The following is a 22990-nucleotide window of genomic DNA, read 5'->3' as shown; positions in this document are numbered from 1 at the left end:
TTTCTGTTGAGCTTCTCATAACTTGTGCACCAAAAAATAGCACTGTGTTAAAACTAAAAAGAATCATAAAAAAAAATTTGTTTCCACGCCTTTCATTTCTCTCTTTTTGTCCAACTTCTGCTTTTTACTGATATAGATGATAGGCAAGGTCAGAGAAGTTTTTTTTTTTTCACAGCGTTGGTGTGACAGGATATATATTCAACAGTTTTAACTCAGTGGCAGTGTCTGCAGCTTGTTCTCATTTACTTCGGTTGTCAGCTGTTCCTTTCTTGGTAATACCTTAAAACAAACAGACACTTTTCCTTGTCAATGCAACAATTTGTCAGTGTGGTTTTTTTTAAATCTTAGCAGATATGGTGATGGTCCAGCATGTACTGCATGAAAAGCAGAAATATAATGTGGTCCATACCTGCTTCATGCCCTGGGGGACGGGGCTATGGCTCCCCACACTCCCTAGCAGATCATTACATGGAGAAACCTTTTGAATACAAGCGTGCCGATCCAGACAGGTGTGCACACAGGTGGCTTTCACAGAAAACAAGCTACACTTTTCTTGGCTGCTACCTCAAAGCACATTGTGCGCTGTCGATCTTGCGTACTGCACAATAACATGTAATACTTAGTATCTACTGTTATCTACTGTTAGCTAGTTTATTGTGATGGTGTTGTATTTATTATGTTGCTTTTTTTTGTTTGTTTTCTTGTCTGTTTTTTCTTATCCCCATACAGGTGATCCAGGTGTTTTCTTTTTTTCTCTTCCCCCCATTTCTCACATCTCTTCTTCCCTCTGTTTTTCTTTCTCTCCCTCTCTTTCTTTTATTTTTTCTCCCTGTCCTATTCCCATGTCATGTTTGTCCCGTTTGTAACAACCGAAAAAACTAATCAAATAAATACACAATTATAATAAAGGTCAGTCAAATGGACCAATATGGCAAGTGGGGAAGAAAAACTCCCTTTTAAGAGGAGGAAACCTCAAACAGTATCAAGAGGGGCAACGATCATCCAAAGACAGGACAAAAAAACAAAAAAACAAACTATGGAAGAGAGCCAGAGATTACCAATGCAGTGCCCACTATTGGCCAAACAGCAGCAACAGCTTACAATGTCCATGTTTTAATTTACTTAATATCTCCTTAGGCTAGCCATTAGATTTCTGAAGTTTGCATAATCCACTGGTTCATGGTTCACCACAGCTTACTGATTTCCATCAATTACTTTGGACAGAAACTGCACATCTTCATTCTAACAGTTACAGAAGCACTTCTTCCATCAAATGGTTGATCTTATATCTATAACTCCCTCACACCCAACCATACTTCACAGCAGTTGTTCTGTTTTTAAAATGTAATTCAGTCATTGTGTGGTAGAAGATGTCACTGCCACCAATAAGCGATGTTGCACTGTTGCATAGGCCAGCTTCTGCTTTTGGCTGAAAAAAACAACTTGTCCTACAGCATGTTTGAACTTTACACTGTGTATTCTTTTGCACACACACACACACACTCCAGAGACTTAGTGATGCTAGTACCATGTCGGGCACCTTTTTGCACTCAGAACCACCTTAAATCTTCTTAGCATGTATTTATGTATGTTTATTAAGTATGCACACAAAAAACAAAAAAAACAAAACAACCACCAAAACAAAAAACAACCAAAAAACAGTGAACTTGATTTGACCAACAATATGTGTAATATGCACAACGTGGGACTGTACTAATAAGCTTCCTTGCAGCTCTGTGCTTGATGTGAACAGTATGAGTGAATGAAGAGTACAGATATAGAGGACAGCTCTTCTTCCCCATCTTAATTAAATATGTGCAGCTTGAACAGTGTTGTTATTGGCTTGATTAGAAACCTTTGTCAAAATTCCACAATATTGTGACAGTAACGTGATTCAATATAATGCACTTAAGCTAAGAATACGGTCAGATACAGATATATAAAAACACAAAAATACCAGAATACAGATATTTCAGACAACAGCCTTCTTGTTGTGAAGTAACTCATCGCCCTCCGTTGGCCAAACAGCATCAATACAGGGAACAGAAACTCAGTATGATGGGAATTGGGTGAATTATGTGGGATCAATAAGATGTTGAGCAGGGGTAGGAATTAATAAGTATGTTCATACTTCTTCCTACTCCTTTTCAGACCAAACATTGTTACATTATGTCAGACGATTTTGCTTTATTTCATTATATATTTTTTGTTTATCTGAACACATACGTGTGTGTGTGTATATCTACATATATATTCGTATCTGTAAATGAAAATATATGTAGTGTGTATATATTGTTTTTTGTTTTATATGTCTGAAACAAATAAAGATACAATACAATACAGTATACAAACTGCACTGCAGAAACCTTTAGTGACACAAATGGAAAAACCACAGAGTGCCAATTTAGATCTTACTCTGTGTTGTATTAAATGCCGTCAGCAGACCTACTCTGTGTACAGTAAAACTTCTTCTATAATTATGAACTTTGTGAATTAATTGTAAACTTTCATAAACACACACGTACACGCGCTCACATGCACGCACACACACCAGCTGAACAATATGCAATTACCATTACCCAAAATTATGTCTTTTAGCCAATTGATTTGGAAAATAGTGTTGTTTTCTTTGGGACAGCAGGCATCAATGCTCCACTGAGCTCGACTAACACTGAACTTATTCCATGATGTCATCCTGTTTCGCATTTCTTCAGTTATGTCTCCAGCTGCTTATTTTTATGCCTAAGATTCTGGTTTTCTACAGTTAGTTCTCGTCAGCTTTTCTAATAAGCTTGTGCTAAGTTGAGATTAGTTTTCATTAAAAGTTCATTTATATTAAAAAATACAAACAAAAGGCAAACACACAAAACCCCCCAAACAAAACATTAAAACAAACAAAAAGTCACATTTTACTTTTACTTTACACACAGATTGCAAATGAATGTAATTTTTAAACTATATTCAAAGAATAGTAGAATGACCATGATTAGTAAAAGAATTCCCCGGCACATTACTACTGATGGACACGATTTAACACATCTAGTCTTCTTATCTAGCATAAACGGCAGTTAAATGTATTCATACTCTTAAGATTTTTGTGGGTTTTGTATGAAACGCAATGATTAAATGTCACGACTGGGGCAGCAGTCGTGCTGGGAAGTGAATGAGGACAGACAGTGGCGGTGATGCAAGTGAGTTTATTTACAGTGAACGATAAATAATAAAAACAAGGGCAAAACTATACGTAAACCTGGGCCCTGTGCTTCGTACGTCGCTTACTACATCCAAGATCAAATGAAACATCCAAGACCAAACCATCGCGCTAACCGTGAGCGCGCTAATCCGGTTCCCCGAACACACCTGCTGTTGACGATTAGTACAGCTGGATGAAGTAATGTGCGATCACTGGGTGCCGTAAAAGGGGATACGCATGATAGCAGAAACAGTGATCAGCAACCCGCTGATTGGTTGGCGAAAATGGCGAAGGAGCGCGCCCAGTATTTCACCGCGGCAGAGCAAGAACTCTTGATAGAGGGATTTCAGGAGCACCAGAGTGAAATCAAAACGCAAGGGAGCACCGCGAAGGCTGCAAAGGCAAGGAGAGAGGGCTGGCAGAAAGTTGCTGACAAATTAAACACGTAAGTAATGCAACATATCACATGACACCATACCATATCATAATGTAACATATCAAACCATATCACATGATATCCCTGTACACATTAGAGCCACAACCGGACCCACCAGAACATGGGAACAAGTAAAAGTGAAATACAAGAACATACTACAGAATGGTAATGTCCAACACGTATATTGCTGTCAGTCCCATGAAAAGACACCCTGAAACAATCCCTGTGTGTGTGTATAACAGCAACCAAGAAGAGGGCAGAGCAACAAAAGACAGGCGGTGGTCCTGCACCCCCTCGTCACACCCCAGCAGAGGAGCTGGCTCTAAGGTTGAATGCCACCAGACCCATTGTTGAGGGCATCCCTGGGGGCAGCTCTTCCGTAGACCAGCAGAAGCCGGGGTGCAGTAGCAGCAGCACCTACATAACTGGTGAGTGGGCCCATGATGCCATTTGCACAATGTAAAATGTGTGGTTGTTGCCGTAATGAAAATGCTATTCGAACTGTGACATACATTGGCACTGTGGGTTTCCTCTGTGTGTAGTGTTACATGACACTCCATCACTCTTACCTGTTCCCATGGAAGGGGTGACTGGAGCATGCACAGTAAGTTGGGAGATATACATATATCTGTCCCCACCCAATTGTACAGACCAATAGGCTGTACCACATCCCCTTGTAACACCATTGTGCTACCATTGCACAGGACAGTGACGCAACCCTGTCAGATGGCGGTGGTCTGGAGGAAGACCCTGTGAGTACATGCATGCATTGGCCTGAATTGCCATCCACCTGTGTACTGCCATGTGTGTCTGACTGCAGTATGATTCGCAGGCCAAGAGGCCGGCAGAGAGGCCTGCTGATACAGAGGTGGGCTGTGTTGTGACTGATTATACTGCCCATGTGACATGCATCCCCCGTTAAATGTTGTCACTACATTCGACACAGGGTGGCATTCGTCTGCTCTACAAGAGAAGTCTCCAGCAGAAAATAGAGTACACTGAGCTGAAGAAACAAAAGCTCCTAGGTGAGATCGAACTACAAGCTCTAATGAGGCAAAAACTGCAACTGCAAATCGAGTTGTTCCAAGGGGAACTCCAGAGTGAGTAGGAACACACGTTCACTCGGTGCACTATTGCTGACCTTGCGTGACACAGCATATATGCTCTGTCTTTCCAGGCAACTCTGATGACCGGCCTGTGTGTGATGGGACAGACAACGGTGCACAAATAAACGTCAATGGAAAATATGTCATGTCATTTCTTTATTATGCGAAATTGTGTTGCACAATCCTGTCCCGTGCAGCTCTGCCACTAGGTTGGTCCAAGTGCACTGGCTGGAGGTCATCTTCAGGCTGCACCTCCACCACGGGGGTCCTCTCCCCTCTGATGGTGGCAATGTTGTGCAGTACGGCACATGCAACAATGATGTCACATGCCCTGTCAGGTGCAACCCTCAGGCGTCTCAGACACTGGAACCGTTCCTTCAGTTGCCCAAAGGTCATTTCAATGCGTGCCCTTGTCCTGGCCAGAGCTGCATTGTAGCGGGTTCGTGGCCCAGGGTCGGGGTCAGGGAACGGTGTCATAAAGTACTGCCTGCATGCATAACCTCTGTCCCCGAGGAGGATCCCATCGTAGGCCCCTGTGTAGTGGGGAACTGCTGTTATGTCAGGCCCGAAAGGTGTATGTAGTATCAATATAAGCCTCCCTTACTTACCACGCTCAAATGATGTGCATAACCCTGACTCTCTGAAGATCTGTGCGTCATGCACTGATCCGGGCCATTTAGCTTCCACATTTGTGATGTGGCACATGGAGTCACACACCATCTGGGGGATTGTATTATGTGTGAACACACGTCTCCCATTATATATTGCCATCTGGAATGTCAGTATTACTCACCTGCACATTTATACTGTGGCCCCCCTTTCGGTTGACAAAGTCCCCTTCATTGGGGCCTGGGGGGGCCTGGATCGCAATGTGTGTGCAGTCTATGGCACCAATCACATTCGGGAAGCCTGCGGACGCTCGAGCTACAGTTACCGCCATAGGTCATGATTGCATCACATACACTATACAATTTACTGTACCTGCAATGGCAAAAAAGCCCTGTTTGACGACCTGTGGTCTTACGTGGCTTGGAAAAACCACAAACACACCCAGGTAATGCTTGAGTGCCAGGTACACTTTGCGAATGGCCCGGCAGACGGCACTTTTGCCAACGTTCTCTGCGTCTCCACACGCGTACAGGAACGTGCCACTCGCAAAGAAACGCAAGGCAATGCACACAGTCTGTGCAGTTGTTAATGCCCGACTACGGTGAGTGGTACTCTTAACATGGGGATCCAGCAGGGTGGTTAGGTAGATGATACCCTCACGGGAAAATCGGTATCTCTCTATGAGCACACTGTCGCGCTGTGCTAAAGGATCCTGTCTATCCCACAATATACGTTGGATTCTGAACACTCTCCTTATCACTCTTGCACCTTCCGCAATGGGTGGCTCGCGTACAAACGGACAGGACATGGCTGCGACAGACTTCCCACTTCCACCTTCGCTTTTATAGCCGTGGGCTGTCATCGTGATTACACGACGTAATGTGCTATTCCCACTCTGGCATGTGTGTTGCATCTGGCGTGGTCACCTACATGACATGGCGTGATTACTGGTACATTTCCCTTTTTTTGGGGACTGACCTGTATGTATCTGTGTGACATCAATAAAAGGATCAAGTGCTGCATTATCTTTGGTTACAGTGATGTTATTTATTTATGGTGAAACAGTGGTGGAATATCGCTGTTGCTTTCGTATGAATGACGCGGGCATACCTGCGTGGCCGCGATCTAATCCTGTTTACATAAAGTAAACCTGCTCCCCAGCAGGTTTACGCTTACGGCTCTGTTGCTATGACAGCAAGTCCCGGATGGGCTTCGGGGAACCGAACGATCCAGGATCACGCGAAATCGTCAACAATCTCATCCAGCTAACTCACTTAGCGCGGTACGAAGAACAGGCCCCTGAACTGGGAAAAACTAATGACAAACAAACAAAACCTGAAACCATAACTCACAGAATCACATGCAGGGGAAAACATAAGGAGGTTACACAGGGGATGGAACGCAGAAAGAGGAGCAGAGAGCTGCAGAGATTACCAAATAACACAGATGAACCAACAAGGAACACAGGCAGGCACACACTATAAATACACACAAGGTAACGAGGGAATGACACACCAGAGGGGAACACAGCTGAACCTAATTAGACACAACAAGACACAAACCTTCAAATTAAAACCGGAAACTCACAGACAGTTTTGCAACACAAACTCAGGGACACGAACAGAGCACAAGAGAGAGACACACAGGTAGAAATAATAAAACACAAGCCCCAAACCATAAGAAGTAATACAAAATAAGAAGTAAAACAAAACATAAAATTATACCAAAATGAAACACAAAAGCTGGGTCTAATGACCCAAGACCATGACATTAAATTATTATATTTAAATAAATGTAACATATTTCTTTTATGTGCAACTATATAAAAAACATGTTTACATCCTTCCAACAGAAGACACATAGTTTTTTCAGGCCAAGAAACAAAACAGCCTGGTTAATGAAAAGTTAATAAATCAAATCTATTATGGTGGTTTAAAGATACTAAATAACCGATGCTATAGTTTTTCTGGTGAGGACACTTATTTGCAGAATTTGAAGTGTATAAAAATCCAGGATTTATTCAGTGGCGGTTTTCTGGTGCCAGCAATAATAAACAGCACAATGACAGAACACTCTGAATTTCTTTAAAATCACATTGACAGCATTCTTTGATATTAAAGAAATTTGTCTCGAACTCAGGACCTTCTTGCTGTGAGGCAACAGTGCTAACCACCCGGATCTTGTATGTTTGGTTCTATATTCTCTATTATTTAGACTTCTGGTTTGGGTGTTATGTTTTGACTTATGATTGGTTTTGTGATCTGTGCCTTTAGTTCCCTGATTGCATAGTTGATAAGTGAATTACCTGTCAATCCACTTTTATCTCGGTGTTTGCTATCATCTGTCACTGTGTCAAGTTCGTATGTCTTTGGTTTTGGTTCTACTTCCTGTCTCATTATCTGTGATTAGTGTCAGCTGTCCCCCTACCCTTTGCCTTTTGCCTCATTATCATCTCGGTGTAAATATTATCTCAGTCGTAACTTGTCATGTTTCCCTTTTGCTGTGTGCATTCTGTATTCCTCCAACTTTGATGGGGTCCTTGATAGAGTGACAGTTTTTGGTATCTGTGTTTGACCTTCATTATTTTGTACTTGGTTTGTGTTCATCAGTGAAGCTGCTTTTCAGTTTGTTCCTTTTTTCCCTTTTCCTGTATTTTTGAGTCCAATTCCTACCTGCCACACACTGAACCTTTAACGATAATCTTTATTTCTATCAGAAAGCGAAACTAGCAGAGGCATGACTTATAATTTGTGCAACGCTGTTAGGTTTAGGGATTAGAGATCTGATCTACATTATCATATTAAAATTTGGGACACATCGCCAGTAGTGGACCTTGGATTCATCAGGTGTTTCAGCCATTATCACTAGACACCCTCATCCAAGGAGGCCCTGCCAGGGTTGATCAGGCCCCAGTGTGTGTCAATGGTTTATGTTAAATTGTTATTCTCTTCTTCATTCTTCTGTTTAGTTTTCTACTGTTTATTTTCTTCTATTGATTCACTGCAACTGAGAAATAATACTTATCTCTCTTTAGCCTTTATAGAGCCTGTTAGGTTTATCTAGGCACAAACCTATTGCTGGAAGAACTGAGACAATCTACTGCAGTGGCAAAAACAACACACAAGACACCAGAGCTCTTTGTGTGATCTCGTGCACGAGGGAGGTGACCGAGACCGAGCGCTGTTCCTGCCGCTTGAACCCCGTCACTCTCGGTCAGCACCTCCGTAGCACCGCTATTTATTGTGGTTACATGAATATGCAGTTTCATTAACATATGACAGCTTAAACAGGCATGTGTGTAAACAAATAGTACCAGTCTGTGTGTATTTGTAGGTATGCGTGTGTATGTGTATGTATGTGGGTGTATGTGTGTACATGGGTGTGTGTATGTATGTGTGTGTGTGTGTGTGTGTGTGTGCGTGTGTCAAAATGTGACCCTGTGAATGACTCCCCAGATAGCTGGACCAGGGAGTCCAGCAGTTCACCTAAACAAAAGGCTCTTATAGGTAAACAGATACAGTTGTGTTTGCCATACCATATACGAGAAAGAGAAGATACGACCTCTGTCGTGACCTTAGGATGTGTGTGCTATGCCAGAAAACTCTGGAAAAGGAGTGAACGTACTCTCATCTCATGGTACACAGTCTTAAAGACCTACTAAGGATGAGACATTTTATCAATATGCAAGCGATTTTATACCTCTAAGCATAAATGATTATATATTTCTAAGTACAAATGACAATCACAAAATATAACCCTGACAGAGCCTCACTTCTTTAAATGGATAGAAAAGGTGATAGAGAGAAGTAAGACAAAAGGGACAAGACAGGAAAGAGCAGAGAGGAGAGCCAGAAGGGGGGCGCCTGATCTGGCTGCCTACACCTCCCTGCTGGATCGGGCTGTACGCTCTACCTCCCCACTGCCTCCCAGAAAAAGGGAAGAAGAGCAGAGGGGAGAAGAGCGGTTAGCTGACTGCCTTAGCTGCCCAAGTGATGTCAGCCCTTTTTGCCATAGCCAGTGACTGGTCCTCTCAGCAGTTTTAGCTAATTCTCTTATAGCCTGCCGTTGTGCCTGTCCTCTGAACCCAATCTCTCTAAGCAGTTTTGCTGTTGTACTGGCAACAAAGCCCTGCACCCCACTTCCACCAGGCGCACCTTGATCTTCCAGCCTCTGTCCTCTGCCTCAGCTGCCAAGTTGGCATACCACAGCTTCTTACGTTCAAATGCTTCCTGAATTGCTCCCTCCCGTGGTACCGTCAGTTCAATGACGTACGCATGTTTTTGGGAGTTAGACCAAAGGACGAGGTCTGGTTGCCGAGCAGTTGTTATGATCTCTGTGGGAAAAATTAGCCTCTGATCCAGCCTCTGAAACAATTGATGTTTTAAAACAATTGTAAATCTTTTGTAAACCACAATGGCAAAAAGCATTTTTCTAAAGATGAATCTGTTTGCAGACTGAAATATGAATTATCATGATGACTGAAGTCAGTAGTAAAACCATGCATGTATAACTGTAATGCATGTATGCCAGTCAATGTAAAGTATTGGTTTAAAAGACATATTTCCTGCCCTTGTCAGCTCATGATATCTGCTGATCAGTCACAAGGCCCTCTTAGCATGCTTTCGTCATGTTATCAAAACAGCCTTGAGCCATTTGCTCATAGATATTGGACCTCTAGTGAATAGAGGGTGAAAGGGCGGCCCAGAAGGGAATAACGAAGGGAGTCGACTTTCCACCGGATTGCCAAGTGAGCTATTTGCAAATATGCAATTATATTTACAGATTACAAAAGTCTTCTGAAGTCTATCTGCGGTAATTCAAATACTTAGAGTCTCTTTTTACAAATCCATTGTTTCTTCTGGTCACAGTTCGCTGATTTAAATCCTTCGTTTTGGACAGAAATTACACAGAGACCATCAGAAGGAGGCTGCTGAATCCAGGAGCTGAGGAAAAAAACAAGTTTGATTAAAGCTGATAATTATTGGTATAAAACAAAATTGATATATCCCAGATTTGGAAAAATATTATTAAATTGTTATTGACTCAAAGTTTCTCTTACTTATCAGTCAGATAACTTCCATCCACCCATGTCCATTTCCCACCTTCAGCTCTCAGACCAATCCAGTATCCATTTTCTCCTGAACTCTTCCAGCTTTTGTCACTGATATATTTCTGATGAAAGAGAAAGTTATCAGAAATACTCAACTACTTTGCTTAAGGTACTGCAACACAGAGTGTGATCAAAAGAAAATGTATTTTTGTTAAATACATTTTTGCTAATGAGCCACATTTCTTATTACCTTTTCTGTTGCATTAATTACAACAACCAAATTGGAAATCTTTTCTTTGCAGTTTTCTCGAGCTTCTTCCCAGGTTTTCTTCTCACCAAGTTCAGCATCATTAATTGCATAGCAGTTTGACTCAAAGTGGAGCCAGCCCTCCCGACAAGTGTTGCAAACCTTTTCTGCAAGTAAAAAAAGTAAAAAAAAAAAAAAAAAAAAAGTAAAAATCAATTAATAAAGATCATCAGTGCACATTTATTTGACATGACCTATTTTTGTAGCTGATAGATTTGGAGCCTACTGTTATTTTCTTTGGGACAGTAGGCATCAACACTGCACTGACCTGGACCAAGACTGAGCTCCATCTTCATGAGTTTTATTTGTTCTGTTAGGTTCTGGTTTTCTGCAATGAGGTCTCTGATCTGTGTTTCAAAGGCAGTGGAGGTGTTTGTCCAGTTGAGTTGACTCCTCAATAAGTCTTTGTTCTTATGAATTAACAATGTGGTAACTGAAAAACAAAACGTAACACTTCTTTGGCTTTACACACACATTGCAGATGAACTAATTTTAAAAGTTATACTCACAATAGATGCGAAGGGCCATGATCAGTAACAGAATACCCCAGCAAATGGTTACTGATGTACAAGATTTTATACATGCACACTGCTTATCTAGGAGAAATAAATACTTATTATAGCAATCAAACTAATTCTTACTTTTAAGATTCTAAATTGCTTGTGTCAACTTAAAATCATCAATTGGCTTTTTATAATCATAAAACCATTCTAATTAATGAACTTTTTTGTTATTGTCTAGGGAAAAACAGAAAAATCTGTTTGAAAAAGTTCAGAGGCAAAACCAAGGTGAAGCCCATATTATGGATCAAACTTCAATAACAGTGAATCCTGTACATATCAAAATGTGATTTGAGAGGATGTTGTCATTAAGCTCTTGTAAGGAAAATGCCAACAGCACACTTCCAGTTTCTAAGCAAGTTTCATATCAGTTCCTGTCGTAAAAGTAGCAGTTTTGTATTGTCTTTGTATAACTCACCATTTGTGTCAGATGGTTGTTTAGTTCCTTTGTTTTTCACGTTCATTTCTTCATATAAATTTTCTTCCTGCCTTCGTACTGAAAGACTTAAAGGGTAACCTTGTAGCAGAAGACAAAGAATGATTTCATGGCAAGAAAAAAAAGGTAGTCAATGTGAATAATTTGGTGGATGTCAAGTCTAGTTTGTTAGTTAAAGTGACTGCTGCTATTGTTTTTCTGTTGAGGTCACTGTCATTTGCAGATTATGAGGCACCAAATTTTCTACCCTTCCAGTTTGTAAGACAGGCTGGTTAGTACTTTGCATGATGCCTTGTAGTAAAAGTAGTGGTTTTGCATTTGCTTTGTATAACTCACCATTTGTGTCAGAAGTTTGTTTAGTTTCTTTATTTTTCATGTTCATTTCTTCAAACACGCTGTTTTCCTTTGTTTTAACTGAAAGAATTGAATGACAATGTTGTAACAGAAGACAAAGACTGTTTAAATGGCAGGTAAAAAAGAAATGCCTGGTTAAGAAAGGTTAGTTAATCTGATTTGTTTTGTCGGTTAAAGGGTAGTTAGTAACTAATTAATGCCAAACTAACTAAGTAACCACAGTTTTCCAAAGTATCTTTTGATTATTTTCAATGCACAAAACAGAATTCAGCAAATATGTTGACAGAATTAAGTTTCTTAAATATATTTAAGCTCTTTTTAAAAGAATGCACAGATCAGCTGGCTGGGTTCTTCACGAAGATCTTTAACGCTTCGCTGTCCCAGTCCTGCATCCCTCCATGCCTGAAGTCAGCCACATTCGTCCCACTGCCTAAACAAACCAACATTAGCAGCCTCAAAGACTACCGATTAACTTGCTCTACGACCTGTTATAATAACATGTTTTAGAACATGCCACAGTATGTCCTGCTTGCAAACCACACTTCACCCACTTCAGTTCGCAAACAGAGGTAAGAGATCAAATGAAGACACCATTGTTACAACCCTCCACACCAGTTTTTATGTGCTTCTGAGTTTTTACGTGTTTAGGAGTTTGTACGTGCTTTGTCTGTAGGGGCCAACGTAAATATACTTATTTTTATTCACTCCACATAAAATGTAATAAATAAATCATATACCGGTAATACAAAAACCAACTATTCACATTTCAATTTTTAACTATTTAAATTTTCAGCTTTTTCCTTTTACAAATTTAAAGTGAAACAACACAAAACACTGCAAACCACAACACAATTAAATATAAATTAAAATATGAAAATAAAAAGAAGATGCATATTCTCTGTCGTATGGGCCTGCATGAATAATCTTTCTGAATCCTTTATCATCTGCAACTGAAAATAGTTGTGGATGATTACTATACCTTTCTAATGTGATGTTGTTGTCCCTGGCTCTCTTTCTTTCTCTTGCTTTTCCCTCCTGCTCTGTTCCTGTGCTACTGAGTGTAAATACCGAAGCACTTTTAGTATCTCATCCTCTTACTTGTCTTGGTTTAGGTAGTTTTTATTTACATTTATTAATAATGCAGACAAAAAACATTAAAAGAAAAAACATTGCTTGAAATGATAAAAACACAAAGATGTTGGTGTCAGCAGTCATATACTTTGTACAGTAAAACATCTCCTATAATTATTAATTGTGATGTTCATCTACATGATCTACAGCGTGAGTTTGAAAATATCTTTTGCTGATGCACGTATTTGAAAAGCTTAGCTTACCTTCTGACTGGTATTGCTTTTTAGGTTTTAGATTGAATGGTGTGTTGTTAAACTTCTGCTCTGCCATTGCTGAAGTCTTTCTGTTGAGCTTCTCATAACTTGTGCACCAAAAAATAGCACTGTGTTAAAACTAAAGCGAATCATTAAAAAAAAAGTTGTTTCCACGCCTTTCATTTCTCTCTTTTCGTCCAACTTCTGCTTTTTACTGATATAGATGATAGGCAAGGTCAGAGAAGTTTTTTTTTTCACAGCGTTGGTGTGACAGGATATTTATTCAGCAGTAACTCATTGGGAATGTCTGCAACTTGTTCTCATTTACTTCTGTTTTCATCTGTTCCTTTCTTGATAATACCTCAAAACAAACATACACTTTTCCTTGTTAATGCAACAATTTGTCAGTGTGTTTTTTCAAATGATTTCCACAAATGGTGGTGGTCCAGCATGCACTGCATGAAAAGCAGAAAGAAAATCTGGACAGATGATCATTAGAGAGGGAAAAACATTCAGATATACAAGAGAAACTAGTGTGAACATATAAACTCATACTTTGTCAGTTCAGAGGACAGGTTCCTTTTTCTTCCCAAGATGTCCAGCAAAAAAAAAATAAACCTAATGATATAGTTTTAGGAGCTATAAAAGACTAAACTTGCTTTATAATTTGAGACTTTATTAAATTCCCGAGGCTTTCGGGAGGTCTAGTATTTATATTGGTAGAAACCCAACAATAATACAGAGAAAATCCCAACAATTGAATAACCCCCTTTGAGGAAGCACTTGGTGAAGTGGGGAAGAAAAACTCCCTTTTGAGAGAAAGAAACCTCCAACAGTATCAAGTTCATAAAGGGGCAGCCATCATCCTTCAATGAATGGTATGGTTGATGGGCAGAAAGACAGGACAAAAACCAAGCTGTGTTTTGTTATTGGACTTTGTTTGGACTGTTGATAATTTTTATGGACAGAATTTCTAGGCGTAGCCAAGTGGTGGAAGGCTTTCACTTGGGTGGTCTCAGAATCTCTGCTTTTTGCAGATGAGGTGGTTCTGTTGGCTTCATTTGAAGTGGTGAGAATGAGAATCAACACCTCCAAATCTGAGGCCATGGTCCTCAGCCAGATGATGAGAGACAGGTGAGAACACAGCTGAACTGAATCTGACTAATCACACACAGGAAGTGGAACGGAACAGACCGAGGCTAACATAACAAAACATGAAACAGGAAAACAGGCAAAACTGAAAATACTGACTCAATGACCCAGGATCCCTGACAAAGCCTTTTGAACTTTTTGGTATTCTGAGAAATACAAAGTGTTAAAGTCACAGATATGAATATAATATGAAGTTCTTGACTGTTGTTTTTGACTCTGTCATATGTTTCACTTTTGACAACTTCTGCTTTTAGCTGAAAAAAAAAAGTTGTCCTACAGCATGTTTGAACTTTACACTGTGTGTTCTTTTATACACCTACCAGGCACTTTATGATGCTAATACCAGGTTGGATCCTTTTTTGCCCTGAGAACTGCCTTAAATCGTCTTAGGATTCAGGAAACATTCCTCACAGGTTTCAATCCATATCGACATGGTGTGCCAATCATTTGCTTTAATATAACCCAGTAAAGCTAAGAATACGGTCAAATACAGATATATAACAACATAAAAATACCAAAATACTGATACTTCAGACAACAGCCTTCTTTGATTTGAAGTAAAACACTATCCAGCATCAATACAGGGAACAGAAACTCAGTATACAAACAGCACTGGACTTAAGAAACCTCTTTCAGCAACACAAATGAAAACAGCCAAGTGCTACTTTAGATCTTAAATGCTGGTGTCAGTTCAATTAACTATAATTAAGTTTAATTAACTTCTGATAGCCTCTTAGAATTTCTTCCTTCTTGTAAAAGTAAGATTTATCAAAAAAAGACTTGTAAAGTTGGCATCTCTGAAGTGTAATTTTGATGTTAAAGTGCTGTCATTTTGGGTTTTATTAATATTCCTCGATTTAGTGTCCTTTGTGGTTTTGGTTCTCTTAATTGTTTTCTCACTATGTTATATTTTAGTTTTACTTTAGTTTTCTCTCACTGTGCCTTCCCTGTGTTTCACGTTTCTTGTTTAGTACTATTGTCTCCCTGTTCCATGTTCCCTGTCTGTCTCCCCCTGGTCTCAGTGTTAAGCTTGTGTTTTCCACTAGTAACTATTCGGATCGACTCGGCACAGTTCGCCACGGTTTTCAGGGTTTTCCATTAGGTCATAGTACCTGGCACCAAGTACTTTTTTAGTACCTGCTTGACCTGGATTCCAAGTGATCTGAGCAGGTGACATCATCATACTACATGCCACCAAATGGTTGTTCAGTAGTGTCACTTGATGAGTCATGAGAGCATCTTATTCACAAAAATTGAAACTGCCGTTTTTGAAACCCAGCAATGGGGAAAAGTCTGATGAAAAGCCACAGAAAGAGCAGCAACTTATTACTTGCCTCGACATCCACCTTTTTTGTAGAGTTCATGTCGCATAGTAATTATGTAGCAGGATGCTTGGACACTGCTATGATGTCAACATGTTAGGTACTACCGGATTTGTGTACATGGAATCTAAGAGGGGTCCATAATCCTATTAAAAGGAGAAAAATACTCACCTTTTTTGAAAAAAGAACACGTTGATATTGCACTTTTAAAAGAACCACATTTAGATGACGTAGAACACCTTAAATTACAGCAAGGTGGATTTGAACAGGTATTTTTTTACTCATTTACCTCAAGAAGTAGATGGGTGGCAATCCTTGTGAGGAAAAAACTCCCTTTTTCAAATATATAGTGTGTTTATGGACAAGCATGGAACATTATAGTCAAGGGAATATTATAAGGTGCGGTTGTTTCTATATTGAATGTTTACTACCCCCCCCCGCCCATCTGTCTGTTTTTATGACCACAGTATTTACAGACTTTGCTGAGATGCACTCTGACATTTCTATAGTGGGGGGAGATTTCAATTGTATACTGAATCCTCTTATTGACAGGTTCCCCCACTAGCCTCTGCTTCTTTCACCACAAGCTAAGGCACTCAATTCTATCTGTGAAGACTTAGGATTTGTGGATGTGTGGAGAATAAAACACCCTTTAGATAAAGTATACACGTTTTTCTCTGCACCACACAAATGCCATACTAGGACTGATTCGTTTTTTAGTAAAACCAGGGCTATCATTGCACTCAGTTTTATCGTGTGAAAACTGAGTGCTCTAGCACTCAGGAGGTAGAGCAGGTCAGCTGCTGATCAGAAGGTTGGTGGTTCGATCCCTGCCTCCCCCCAGTTTGCATTCCAAATATCCTTGAGCAAGATACAGACTTGCTCTCTGATGCATCCATCGGATGAATGATAGCTAGAAAGCATAGGTAACAGGGCTTGGGTGTGTATGGGGTAAATGTGGCGTGTTGTAGAGAGCGCTTTGAGTATTCCAGGAGAGTAGAAAAGCACTATATAAGAATCAGTCCATTTACCATATTATAGTATAGTATTGTAATTTCAGACCATGCCAATGTGGTGCTGGATCTTTCTCTTAAAGGTATGGTAAATAGAGCAAAAATACTGGAGGTTAAATACAGCTACTACAACTATTTTAAGGGATTATACATTTGTATCCAATTTTAACACTGAGTTTAGATGTTTATTTGTCCATCAACCGGCATTGTGGGAAACTATTAAAGCGTACACTAGAGGGATTTTTATTTCTTACTCAACTAATAAGTGGTGGCAGAAATTGAGGAAGCAGAATCTTTTAATGACTGCGCTTAAAACAAAAGGAAGGACTTATGCTGACTCCCCCAATCCTGCCTGCACAGCAAGTGATAGCTGCAGTCAGATCAACCTTAGATACCCTTTTTACGCAAGATGAGGAGATTAACCTTAAGTTTACTAAACAAAGACTTTATGAACATGGAAAACACTTGGCATATCTTACCAAGAAATGATCAGAAGTTACTACAGCAATTTGTGATGCTCAGAGTGATCGCGTATATGACAGTGAAACCATAAATAACACCTTCAAAGAATTTTACTGCCGATTATATGCATCTGAACAACCAGTTGATGCATTGGAATTAATGGAGGATTTTTATTTTATTTATGACTTTTTAGAAGATAAAGAGGTGCCTGTGAATATATTTTATAAGGCTTTATATCTCGCACCCTCAATGATTTCACATAGACTTAAAGACACATGGGAAAAGGCATTAGGTATAATAATTGATGATGAAGAGTGGAAAGATGTCAGGAGTTCCAAATCAGTCTTAGTCTGTAATCGTACCAAAGCAATACAGTTAAAAATTATACAAGAATGTACATATCAACGTACTGCAGACATCAATACAATCCTACCCATTCACCCATGTGCCTCAAATGCAAAGCAGAAATTGGTACCCTAACTCTTGGTACCCTAACTGCTTTTGGTCATGTTTGAAATTGCAAGGATTTTGGTCTAATATGTTATCTGAAATGGAGAAGATTTTGGGTTGTGAATTGGAGATGGACCCTGCGTCGCTCATACTGGGCCTCCCCAGCCAGCATTTAATATCTAAGAATAATAGGAGGTTGTATTGTATTCTCACCTATGTGATGGGGAAGAATATTCGACTGCAGTGGATTAATGAAAAAGCACCAACTATTAAAGGCTGGCAGCTAGTAGTGTTGGATCTAGTGCCATTGGAATATCTTACACGTGCACTACCCTCAAAAACAGACCAATTCTTCAAGGTGTGGAACCTGATGTCTCTAATATTATGCTAGAAGGATTCTCTTGAGTGTTCAAACTACATATTACTACTGGGACCACAGGTCTGTACTGTATTGTATTTTTTTCTTTTTTCTTTTTTTTTTTTTTTAGATAGATCTGATCTTTGTGTTTAGTTTTTGGTTTGTTTTTGTTTTACACTATATTATGTTATGTAATTATGGATTGTTTGTGAAAACAATAATAACAATATTGTTATAAAAAGAAAAAAGAAAAAAAAAGGTTGTACCAGATTGTAATGGAAAGCCAGCCAGGCCGATCTGTGCCAAGTCGATCCAAGTAGGTACTAATGGGGACTCGTCTCCGTATTTTTCGTACTTGCTGTTTTATTTTGATATTCCCGTGTCCTGCGTTTAGTTTATTCAGATTTGCTTCCTCGCTGTCTCCTTATGTAAGATTAGGTCCAGGTGTTTTCCTCCCGTTGCACATTCCCTCGTTACCTTCTGTGTATATATTGTATTAGTTTCCCTTTGTTTGTTGTCAGGTTATCTGTTTGTCATGCATCAAGCTAATGTACTCCATGCCCATGTCCCAGTACCAGGTTTCAGGTTTCCTGTTCCCAGTGTTTAGTTTGGTTCAGTTTTCCCACTTTATTCTTGTATTTGTTCTTTTATTTGTATGTTGCTCCCCACTTTCTAATAAGCACCCCACTCTTAGTTGATATCAAGTTCTGTTTCTTTTGGGTCCCACTTCAACCTTCACATGGTCTGCCAGCACACATCTTGCTGGTTTAATTCAGTTTTTTGGCCAAAACTCCACTTTTACATATTTAAACACTGTTTTTTTTGTTTGTTTTGTTTTAGATTATTAAAATTGACAAAACCATAGCATTTAAGGTAATTGTCCAATATTATCTTGGGAAAAAGACAGATTTGAAAGTGTTTAGAGGTAAAATTTAAAGTTTATCATATGAATCAATCATGACATCATGAGTAGGGATCAGACTGGACAAGAATTTATCAATTCCTATTCCATCTTCGATATCATTCAGTGATTTAATTCCTTCTCATATGTTTATGTTTGTGTTTGTGTTGGAGGAATTTCCCTTTTTTGTGGTGAAGGGTGTTAGGGTCATTACTCAAAAAAGTAATGTATTACACTGAGCACATTACTTTTGTGTTTCTCCATAAAATTATCTGAAACACATTGTCCATTTAACAATAAGTCCCTCACACCAACACAAATTCCTGTTCCAATGAGGACATACATATGATCTTTAATATTTAGGTATTATGGTAGAAACACAAAATCAACAACAAAAAGCAAAGATGAAAACCAGCATGAAGAGGCCTTAGAAACATTAAAAGGTAGAAGTGAAGGCCTCATGCTTGTCTAATCAATTTATACACTTATGATATCTGCTTATCAGTCACAAGGTCTTTTTAGTGTGCTATTGTTATGATTTTAAAACATCCCCGAGCCATAGACACTGGATCTGTAGTGAACAGAAGGTAACTCCACAAGGGAATAATGAAAGGAGAAATATAAAATAACATATCATAAACATAAAGCAGCTAAAGTAATACTACTGTTTAAAAATGGAGTTAGACACCAATTCACAAATTACAGGCCTATTTCTCTACTTTCACAATTTTCAGAAATACTGGAAAAAAAATTTCATTTATAGAATTGATAAATTTATAGATAAACATAAAATAATAATGGACAGTCAGTAGGGTATCAGACCAAACAGACCAACATCCATGGCATTAATTGAACTTATTGAAAATATCACCAATACTATAGATCAAAGACAATGCACAGTTGGTGTTTTCATTAACCTAAAAAAAAAGCTTTTGACACAATTAATCATGAAATATTACTTGATAAACTGGAGCACAATGGCATTAGAGGAGTGGTGCTAGAGTGGATTAGGAGTTATTTGAGAGACAGGCAACAATTTGTGAAGCTTGGTGAATATCAATCAGAGTGCCTGGACATTGTTTGTGGAGTTCCACAGGGGTCAGTATTGGGACCAAAGCTGTTTATCCTGTGCATCAACGATATATGTAAAACATCTGATATATTACAGTTTATTTTATTTGCAGATGATACAAATATTTTTTGTGCTGGAGAGAATTCACAGCAGCTTTTGGAAATTGTCACACAAGAAATGATTAAACTGACAACATGGTTTGACAGAAACAAGTTATCACTAAATTTGAATAAAACTACATTTATGTTATTTGGAAATTGAAAAAAAAAAAGATGCTGGAGCAAAATTGTTGATAAATAATGCTGAAGTAGAGCAAGTTTCTCATACAAAATTTCTGGGTGAGATAATAGACAACACAATCTGCTGGAAACCTCACATCCAGCAAATACAAGGTAAACTGTAAAGAAGCATCTGTATACTGAGTAAAGCTAAACATTTTTTGCCTTCCAAATCACTCTGGGTACTTTACTGTTCACTTATACTGCCATATTTGGAATACTGTGAAATACTGAATACTGAAATCTGGGGAAATACATACAAAACTTCACTTCAACCATTATGTAAAATTCAGAAAAAAGCCATCAGGATGATTACTAAAGCAGGATTTAGAGACCACACTAATATTATGTTCTTGAAATTAAAAAATGTTGAAGTTTATGAATCTTATAAAATATAAAACTGTAAAAAATTATGTACAAAGCCAGATACAATATGTTACCAGGAAATGTACAGATGATGTTTTTTGACAGAGACTGTGAATTGAGGGGAAAATTAAATCTGAAGACTCTTAAAGCACGGACAAAGGTTAAACCTTTTGTATTACCATTTGTGGGGTAAAACTGTGGAACAGTTTTCCTGTGGACCTACTGCAATGTTCAAGCATTAGTCAGTTCATAAAGATGTTTCAAAAACTGCTTTTGGAAGAATATGAAACTGATAAAGTTGATGACCCATTGTATATATAACTATGCTAAATTGCATCAAAATTATATCTATCACTGTAGCTATTTTTATACATTTCCTTCATTCCTTGTTTATTGTGTGGGGTAAGTAATGAAGGAATTAGGGGTAACAGTGAAAAGTGGGATTCAACAGAATGTTGAGCAAGGGGTAGGGTTTAATAAGTATGTATATACTTCTTCCTACTCCATTTCAGACTTAATAATTGTAATTTGATATCATTTAGACTTTGTTTTATTTTATTTATTTTCTTTCTCTTTGTTTTGTCTGAGCATATACGTGTGTATTTACATATATATTCATATTTGTACATGTAAATGCAAATATGTGTATTTCTATATATTGTTTTTTCTGTATATGTCTGAAATAAAGATACAATACAATACTAATACATTATTACCAGTTTTCTCCTTGTGCAGGTCCATGGACAGGTGATTTTCCAGTGTCTGATGATGAACTGCCTCTATGTGGTTAAGAGACTAAAATAATGTTGTACATGTTTCTTATCTGTCACAAATAGTTCTTTAACTTCTTTAATGACTGAGCCTTTGCTTTGGATTTGATAACTAAAGTCTCCATCCTAAAATGGATGGATTAGATTGAAATCTCTGATTATTCACTCTGAGTTATTCTTCGACACTACAATAGGCCATCCAACTAATTAGGTTGCTTTTGAAAGTAACATTGTAATATTTATCCAATTGAATTGTGGTTTGCAAATGTAGAAAGAGTTGATGACATTTGCAGGCAGCATGTTCAATTAATATTAATTACAAGGCATGCATGCATGACATCATGACTGGGAGCTGAGCCTCATCTAAAGGTTTGAACCTAGAATTGCCCCAGAACTCACACATAAGATTTAGACAGATATTAGATTTGTGGTGGATAGAGTCATTTTTGTCTGTATAATGTGCCTTCCAGTGAACACTTTTGTTTAAGATTAAGTTCTCAGTCTAAAAGCAAGATTTCTGTTTTGAATGATTTAAATTAGAAAAGCTTTTAAATATTCCCAACCTCAGAAAAAAATCTTTTCTGCACATTCAAAACATGTGGCACATTTAGGAATAGCTAGCAAGCTAATAAATAACTGGTTTTTCAGGCATTTTTAGAAAAATTGGGATTAGTGGAACATGATGGAGTTTATGTGGATCCGATTTTTCTAATAACCATTCTGAGCTTCAGAGTTCTTGCTTCTGGCAAATACGTCTGTATGTGTGTGTGCGGCGGCAAGTGTGCATTGTGAGGACATGGCTGGTTTTGCACCTTCTAGCTCACACACCTGGTCACAATCACGCAACTACTTCTGATGATCCTGTGCAGGCAGCTTCATAAGAAAGTAGCAGAAGATCAGATATCACCGAGTGAAACACTTCATAGAAGCCTGGCTTCTATTCTTGTTGCTGTGAAAACTGTTTGCTAAGAAATTCTTACCTGTCTGTCCCTGTGACCAGGTTTGTGTGGAGATTGCCTGACACGGAGTAGTGAGGTGATTCTAGTTTGGATTTGGGAATGTGTGGATTCTGTCTGAATTTTGTGGAAGCCTCAAGGAGAGTGGACTGGTAGTGTGTTGACCCTTTTGACCTGTGTTCATCATCCACCATGTTAGCACCGTTGCCTTACAGCAAGAAGGTCCTGAGTTCAGTTCCACCATCAGTCTTTCTGTGTGGAGTTTGCATGTTCTCTGCATGATGGCATGGATTCGCTCCGGGTACTCCAGCTTTCTCCAGTAGTCCAAAGACATGCAGTTAGTGGGGATAGGATAATTGGAAACTCTAAATTGCCCATAGGTGTGAATATGAGTGCAAATGGTTGTCTATGTGTTACCCTACAACAGACTGGCGACCTGTCCAAGGATAAGCGGCAGAGAATGAATGAATGGATGGTTTTAATCAAGTTAAGAACAACATTCAGATGTGGAAGG

The 22990-nt window shown here is 38.8% G+C and overlaps 1 protein-coding gene across 3 annotated transcripts; it reads right to left on the bottom strand.

The window, feature by feature from the left end:
• Positions 1 to 8492: 8492 nt before the first annotated feature.
• LOC146564572 (C-type lectin lectoxin-Phi1-like) lies at positions 8493 to 13501 on the bottom strand. Of its 3 annotated transcripts, none has more exons than XR_014894437.1 (9): positions 13386 to 13501; positions 12034 to 12111; positions 11680 to 11778; positions 11211 to 11297; positions 10970 to 11134; positions 10645 to 10808; positions 10404 to 10516; positions 10089 to 10287; positions 8493 to 10016 (listed from the first exon to the last, which is right to left on the bottom strand). XR_014894437.1 is itself a non-coding variant. In XM_085292455.1 (9 exons), the coding sequence occupies exons 3-9, from the start codon at positions 12077 to 12079 to the stop codon at positions 10170 to 10172; spliced, it is 792 nt and encodes a 263-aa protein (XP_085148581.1). In that variant the 5' UTR covers positions 12080 to 12111; positions 13031 to 13105; positions 13386 to 13488; the 3' UTR covers positions 8493 to 10169. The 3 variants fall into 3 exon arrangements, 2 of the variants coding, with proteins under 2 accessions (XP_085148581.1, XP_085148580.1); XM_085292455.1 differs by adding an exon at positions 13031 to 13105 and having other exon boundaries at positions 8493 to 10287; positions 13386 to 13488; XM_085292454.1 differs by having other exon boundaries at positions 8493 to 10287.
• Positions 13502 to 22990: the final 9489 nt, after the last annotated feature.

This window comes from Mchenga conophoros, linkage group LG11, assembly GCF_057382185.1.
Source record: "Mchenga conophoros isolate Kocher_MC1m ecotype Shallow Benthic linkage group LG11, M_conophoros_male_GT1.1, whole genome shotgun sequence".
Taxonomy (NCBI): Eukaryota; Metazoa; Chordata; class Actinopteri; order Cichliformes; family Cichlidae; genus Mchenga; species Mchenga conophoros.
Note: the sequence above shows the minus strand (reverse complement) of the source record. Positions and strands in the feature narration are given on the sequence as shown.

Bases quoted from the DNA above. Each gene is read 5' to 3' on its own strand.
- LOC146564572 (XM_085292454.1), bottom strand. From the start codon at position 13,452: ATGGCAGAGCAGAAGTTTAACAACACACCATTCAATCTAAAACCTAAA. The intron at 10,517-10,644 runs GTAATAAGAAAT...CTCTTTCATCAG, and splicing joins TAATTAATGCAACAGAAAAG to AAATATATCAGTGACAAAAG. The intron at 10,288-10,403 runs GTAAGAGAAACT...TTTTTTCCTCAG, and splicing joins GGAAGTTATCTGACTGATAA to CTCCTGGATTCAGCAGCCTC.